Genomic DNA, 7,419 nt, shown 5'->3' on the forward strand with positions numbered 1-7,419 from the left:
GCTCTCTACATGGGGCTCCCCTTGAGAAGCACCCGAATGCGGCCGCGCGGGTGGTGATGGGAGCAATGTGGTGCTCTCATGTAATCCCCCTCCTGCACGAGCTGCACTGGCTCCCAGTGGTCTTCCGGGTGCGCTTCAAGGTTTTGGTTACTATCTTTAGAGCGCTCCATGGCTCAGGACCAGGGTACTTACGAGACCGCCTCCTGCCACCAATAGCCTCTCACCGACCAGTTCGCTCCCATAGAGAGGGACTCCTCAGGGTGCCGTCGGCCAAACAATGTCGACTGACGGCCCCCAGGGAGAGAGCCTTTTCTGTGGGGGCACCTACCATCTGGAACGGGCTTCCCCCGGAGTTACAAAACATCCAAGACTTACGCATATTCCGCCGTGCCCTGAAAACATTTCTATTCCAACAAGCTGGTCTGGCCTAACTCTCCCTTTTTAATTGGCTTTTAAACTGGCTTTTAAATTGGGTTTTAAACCTCTTTAGATAAATTTGGATGTTTTTAATCTTTGAGCCTAAATTACTTAATCTGTTTCTTAATAGTTTTTAACTTCTATATGTATTTGTATTTATTATGGCTGTTCACCGCCCTGAGTCCTTCGGGAGTAGGGCGGTATACAAATATGAAAAATAAATAAATAAATAAATAAATGGGTGGAGGGCTCTCTCTAGTCTGTGCAAAACTCTTCCAGTTTTATTTGACAAAGGACAAATGCTAGCAAAATTGGAAGATTTATTGAAAAGGAGGTAGAGAGAAGTTAGCAAATGATACAGTAAATACACTTGAATCCTTACTATGGCTTTACACTCTTAGAAAAGATACTGTACTGTGCTTCTGTTGTATACAGATATGACGACCAACTCATACCAGTTGAGGTAAATTATATATTGTGGGAGATGAATGGGAGGATTGACTTTGTCTACAGGGCAACTATGGAAAAGGTAAATTGATTTATGATTTTTGTACTTTATGTATTATTATTATTATTTTGAATCTGTTTGTATAATAGAGTTTGATAAATTGAAATAAGGTATTTGGATCAGGTTTCGTTCTTAGAAAGAAAAGCAGAGAAAATACTAACACTTGTTCCATATCTAAAGCTCCAGTCACCTGGCTGGTTTAGAAAACAATGAATGGAAAAGTAGAGACTGGGACTGGCTTTTGCCTTTTTCTGTGCTATGCAAAGGAATTTAGAGATACCTTTGGGGAAGATGGGAAAGAAAAGTCAGGGAGGATCTTGCAAAAAAACATTACTCAGTCCAGATATTGAAGCAAGTGTAAAAAAGAATTCAAAATAATCCCCTCTTGGTTCTTTATTATAAGATAAGATAAAGAGAAACTTGGATAGGCTTTCAAGGTTCTGTTATTCTACCCTACAATTATAAACTGGCATTTCTGTTATTCTTTATTGTCTGTTTCTTACCCTGGCCTCCTCGTAGACAGTTATCTTCCCTAGGGCTGAGAAGATGCTGAGGAAAGAAAGTTGAGTAGAGTTGTTTCTTCTACATATTGAAACCATTCATTTCTTAATTAACAATCATTTTTAGAGATAGAAACATAAACCAGTGGTTTTAGATTCTTTTGAGTTATTTAAATTTTTTATAATCAATTTTCCCAACTATTATTCTTTCTCAATTGTATGTTTATCACTAAGAGTTGATTGTTTTCTGATTAATTTTGTGTATTTCGATATGTAATAGATTTTTACATTGAAGTCTTCTGCCAGAATTAAAATCTGGATATTATAGGAGGTTTTCTTGTGGTGGTGGTCTTGATCTAAGTCACAATGCAGACCATTGAGATTCACTATTCAGCTTCAAGGCCAGTCTCTCTCCTTCCTAGACAGATGAAACATTTCCAATTTAAGAGAAAGCTTGAATTAAAGTTAATATATGGGGTGAATTCAGTGGTAAAATCTAAAATTTGTTACTACCGGTTCTGTGGGCGTGGCTTGGGGGGGTAATGTGACTGGGTGGGCGTAGCCATTTTTTTTTCTTTTAAAACCATTTTTTCTACAACCTCTTCAGCGAAGAGGTTGTAAAAAAATGCTTTCAAAAGGCTCTGATGATCCCAGCTGAGTTGCCTGATGGTAGACTTTTTTTCTTTTAAATGCCTCTGACGATCAGGCAGCTTGGATCGTCAGAGGCATTTAAAAGAAAAAAACCTTTTTTGATCTCCCATTTCTGATACTCCCATTTCTTTAAGAATTTGCCACAGTTTGTTGTGATCTACACAATCAAAGGCTGTATCAATCAAAGTCAATAAAGCAGAAGTAGATGTTTCTGTGGAATTCCTGTCATGGTCCCGTTGGAGCATGGGTCTGAGGAGGAGGAGATGGCGCTGGGCCTGGTGGAGGTGGATGGTACAGTCCCTATGGCCCAGGAGGAATGACCTGGGGAGGAGGATGAGGCAGTCCCAGGTCCCTCGGGCCTTGGAAGAGTAGGGAGGGAGGAAGAAAGGGCAAGGATGACTGAGCAAGAGAGGAGGAGAGGAAAAGGGCAGGTAGCAAAGCAGAGGAGCAACAGAGCTCTGAAGATGAGCAACTGCTTCCCTTGCCTGATCCCCAGGTGCAGAGAATGGAGAGGAGGAGCAATCAGCACAGGGCAGCCATACTCGGGAAGAGGGCGCCCCAGGGAATAGTATTTAGGGACATGCAATGAGAAGGGGCTTTTGCCAGAAACAAGTGTTTGTTTTCCGATTACACTCCCGTCTGTGACTCAGACCTTTTGCCTTGCTTTGAGGACTGTCCTTGTCCTAGCCTTGAAGACTTTGCTATCGAAACTTCCCTTGTCATATGCCTGAACTTTTTCCTAGTGGCCTGGCTGGGTGATCAATGAATTGTTGTTTAGGGGGCTGAGGGTGGAGCCTTACTGGTCAGTGGAGGGTCATTTGTTTAATCATTCCCAAGAGAAATAAAGACTCTCTGGAGGCTTGCTTAACTGTGACCCCCTGGGTCATAACAATTCCCTTGCTTTTTCCATATTCCAGTGAATGTTAGCAATTTGATCTTTAGTTTCTATGCCTCTTCAGAATCCAGCTAGTACTTCTGATAGTTCTCGGTTCACATATTGCTGAAGCCTGAGTTGTAGGTTTTGAGCATGACTTTGTTTGCATGTGAAATGAGAGCAGTTGTATGTAATTTGAACATTCTTTGGCATTGTTCTTTTTTGAGATTGGAATGTAAACTGTCCTTTTTCAATCCTGTACACATTGTTGAGTTTTCCAAATTTAGTGGCATATTGAGTGCATTTTGCAGCATCCTCTTTTAAGTTTTTAAATAATTCAACTGGAATATTGTCACCTCTGTTAACTCTGTTGTCGGTAATGCTTTCTACCTGTGTTTCCCTGAAAATAAGACCCAGTCTGATTTTTTTTTTTTTGGCCCCCAAATAAGCATCAGGTCTTATTTTCGGGGGATGTCTTATCCACTTATCTTAGGATCACCGCAGCCATGCCTCTCATGCCCCGACAACTGTTCTGCCACTGTCCGACTTCTTCTGCAGGTGCTTTTAGTCATTTGTGGCAGGACGCCACATGGCTTGTTGTGCCAGTGGCACCGCTTGTGGCAGGACACCACAAGGCTGGTTGCACCAGTGCCACCGCTCAAGGCAGGAGGCTGCGTGGTGTGTTGTGCCATTGCGTGCATGAGCGGCAGCACGGCGCAACAAGGCACATGGCATCCTGCTGCAAGTGGTGGCACCAGCGCACTGTGCCAGGTGGCATCCAACCATGAGAGGCCACAAGTGGCTGCAGAAAAAGTTGGGAAGCAGCGCGATAGGTGTCAGGGCGTGAAGTGCCTGGCTACAATGGTCCTTAGGTAAGTGATGCGAGGCATGTAGGACAGCTCCACCCCCCCACCCCTGCCCTAACTTGATTTTTATGCCTGCGCCTCATCTCACTTTGAACAACCAGATGGTGGGCGAGGCTTAACTAGGGCTTATTTTGGGAGTAGGGCTTATATTAGGCACAAGCGTGAAAATTGGGCTAGGGTCATATTTTGGGGAAAACATGGTAAGAGTCCCACTTGACTTTGCACTCCAAGAGGTCTGGCTCAAGGTCAGTGATCACACCATTGTGGTTATCACAGACATTAAGATTTTTCTTATATTTTATGTAAGAAAATATATTTCCTATAGTTTAATCTCTTTTTGAATTTCAAACTTGTCATTCTTTTATTCACAATTTTTATTATTTTTATATGTTTACTTTTTTCTGTTAACTATTATACAATAATAATATTGTATTATTAATATAGTTGTTGAACAAATGGTTAAGTGAGGACTACCTGAAACAAAAATTCAAATAATCCTTAGAGAATAGAGTAATATTCTAAACATATGTGGTTACCCAAAACTTCATAGAGTTTATCTATTCTTAGAATTCTTTTCTTGGCTGAGTTTTGGGTGCTTATGTTTTTAACAGGTCCGTTGCTTAAATACTGCACAGACTTGGAATGAGATGATTAAATTATATAATAAATCAATCAAAACAATTGAAGATGTAGATGAAATATGGGGACCTCATGTAAGCAGCAACATATAAAAATATAAGTAAAATCAGTCTTTAAATATATATATATAATACTATTTAGTTATTAATCTTTATTTAAAATAAAACAAGCATCCAACTGTTATAGGTTACTTCTAACTTTGTTATTGATTTCTGAATTGTTTTTGTTACTATAAGTGTTTTTCTAGATAACAGCCAAGTGATGTAACGTAGAGTGCAAACATATTGGAAGAGATTTTGTTGTTAATCTGTCTGTTTTATGCTTTTGGAGCAATCCGGAAAATTGCAGTGATTATACTCCTGAGTGAGAGGCAAAAGTGAAGGGGAACCCCCCCTGATATGAGAATATGGAAGTATGGGAGAGATGAGTAAATATATTGGCTCTGACAATATATCATAGAGTAGGAATGCAGAAGTGATTTTCTAGTTGGTTTACTATTCCTATTGTAGAGAAGGAATGTAGATTTGATATACCTAGTTGGTTTACAATGCTTGGACCATTGTTTTTCAGAAATTTTAATAGGTCAGTTAAAGTGGCTTGTCAGGTGTTGGCTTCCTTAGGCGAGGTGTGGGTCTTCTTGTAAATGTTGATTGTGGTTATGATAGGAGTGATGTTATAGGGAAGTCATGACTGCAGGAAACTCTTGTGATTGATAGTTAGATACCAGTTGTTGCCTCTTTAAGTTCAGTGGGTGGAGATGCAAATTATGACTATCATAGAAAGAAAAGATATGGTGGGAAAGGTTGGGCAAGGACATAGCATCAGCCTCAGTATTAAAGAAAAAGAAGGGGATGACAATAATTTTCTGAGACAGGTTACTTGTGTCCAGGAGTCTTATTTTGGAGCTGACCAGATGTTAATGTCTAAATGTTAAACTAGGTTGTACAGACAGGATGGGGATCCTGCTTAAGAATCATCTGCTCTTCTTCCTGGCAGGACTACTTCCTGTGCTGATAGACCTGGTTACTAGTCTTATTTAGGTAAAGATACATTGGAATTATCTTTGTTTTGGAGCCATTGGTGGGTGATCTGGATATGGAGAACATGACAGTGCATACTTTGCCATAGTCAAATCACTTCCTTATTCAGATTAGGGTTATTGCCCTCTAGCTCAATGATGTAGGATAGTCACCATAGAGACATCATGGATCTAGATGGGTTCCAGATTTTCCCTGTATTGTTGCATGTAGCCATTGCATTCAGGAAGATTATGGAGAAGAGTTGTGGAGTCTCTTAAGGCCTTTATAATTAAAATAAGTAATTCTGAAGATGTATTTATTTTCTGTATGTTTATTTGTATCATAAAGTAGAATGGACATAACCTAAATACTTATATTTCATAATCTAAAGTTATGTTATTAAATAAATGAACACATCCATTTTTCTTTTCAGAATTACAAGTCCTGTTTTAAAAAAAGATCAGAACAATTAAGGAAACTGGATAAAAAATATGAGATCTTAAATAGTTCTGGTTTGAACTTTTTAAATTGGCCTCAGTATGGCAGTACTTATATGTTCAAGCTGATAATACTGGATCCAAATTTCAGGTTAACTTTTCAAATTTGATTTGACTCTGATATTCATTATTTGTAACCTCAAATGAATGTTATTATGCATATTACACAGAATTCTTTCACAATGTTTAATGTGAAATTACTTAATTTTATTAATTCACTTTTTATAGAGTATCTACAAGTTGTCATCAAATGGTGATAAAATTTGCTTTCCTTATACTTTTTCCACCTTTTCTCAAACTGTACCTAAACTGTCTTCATCTAGTCCCTGGAATTTAAACTCATTCACGGTACAAAACTATTCTCTATTTATCTATCAAGCTTTATTCCTACTTTTCATCCTGCTCTTTATGACTTTTGGAATATAACCATTTTTTGTTTTAGAAAGCTTAAACATTTTTAATACCGGTTAGCATTTTATTTTTTTCACAGAGATACTTATTATACTTATACTTATTTTGTTCTTTTTTGTTCATTTTGAACATATTTACAGAAATCCACTGTAATTCTTAGAATCGGGACATTTGAGATGTCACTTTTCTGACACTAATTATGCAAGACCAGGCTGCCTATCCATATCTCTTCCTTTGCGACCTGGCACACTTCTATTTTTTTGCTATCAGATCTTCCGTTAAATGTTTTTGTGTCTCTTGACTTGGGATTCTATTTACTGTTACTCTGAATATATAAAAATTCAGTTTTTGAAGCCCAATGTGTGTTGCATGATGTTCAGTTTTAATTTCTCTAAAATCAAGAACTGCAGCATCCGAGTGTGCTAGAGAACAGCAATTAGTGGAATAACAATGAAAATAGCACAAAGCCACTGTGACACAAGCTCTATCCCTTTTGCAGGTGTGTCATGACATCATCAACAGGAACCAAAGGATGGAGCTTGTGGCACAACAATGCTTTTGTAATTTTTATGACAATCCTCAATCCTATGGGCATCTCTGCCACTTTCTCACTAGGTGTTCTTTGTTGATTAATATACATCAAAGATAGATTATCCTTTTTTGTTTTTCTCTGCTACTCTCTGAACAGAAAGAGTGTCAGCAAAAACAGGAAGTTTCAGAAAAGATCATGTTTGGCAGAGTTTGTCTCCCAATAGGTGCTGGGGTAATTCAATCTCCCATCACTGTAACTTAATGTTTTTTTTAAGCATTTACCAATTGTTTTTGAAACAATTCAAAATTGTTTCATTCAAATCTTCTCCATTCCAGGGAGAACAATAGCAGACAGCCACAACAACATTGCTTTCATTTGTTTTCCCATTAACTCCAATTCAGATGATCTAACATTGCCAAGCTCATTTATTTGAATGTCTGATCAGCAATGGATTTTTAATATACAGGGAACTCTCTATTGCTTCTATTAAAAAAAAAATAAGTGG

The 7,419-nt window shown here is 38.4% G+C and overlaps 1 protein-coding gene across 5 annotated transcripts in view; it reads left to right on the top strand.

Moving 5' to 3' along the window:
* CATSPERE (catsper channel auxiliary subunit epsilon) overlaps positions 1–7,419 on the top strand; it is a 97,849-nt gene that overhangs the window by 83,224 nt on the left and 7,206 nt on the right. For 3 of the 5 annotated variants that reach the window (XM_034428222.3, XM_087883000.1, XM_087883002.1), the window contains 3 exons: positions 853–946; positions 4,428–4,529; positions 5,908–6,062. In XM_034428222.3, coding sequence (XP_034284113.2) covers positions 853–946; positions 4,428–4,529; positions 5,908–6,062 — 351 coding nt within the window. The remainder of the gene's footprint in view (positions 1–852; positions 947–4,427; positions 4,530–5,907; positions 6,063–7,419) is intronic. The other 2 variants (XM_087882999.1, XM_087883001.1) reach the window with 2 other exon arrangements.

This window comes from Pantherophis guttatus, chromosome 1 (genome assembly GCF_059756535.1).
Source record: "Pantherophis guttatus breed Tessera chromosome 1, ASM5975653v1, whole genome shotgun sequence".
Classification (NCBI taxonomy): Eukaryota; Metazoa; Chordata; class Lepidosauria; order Squamata; family Colubridae; genus Pantherophis; species Pantherophis guttatus.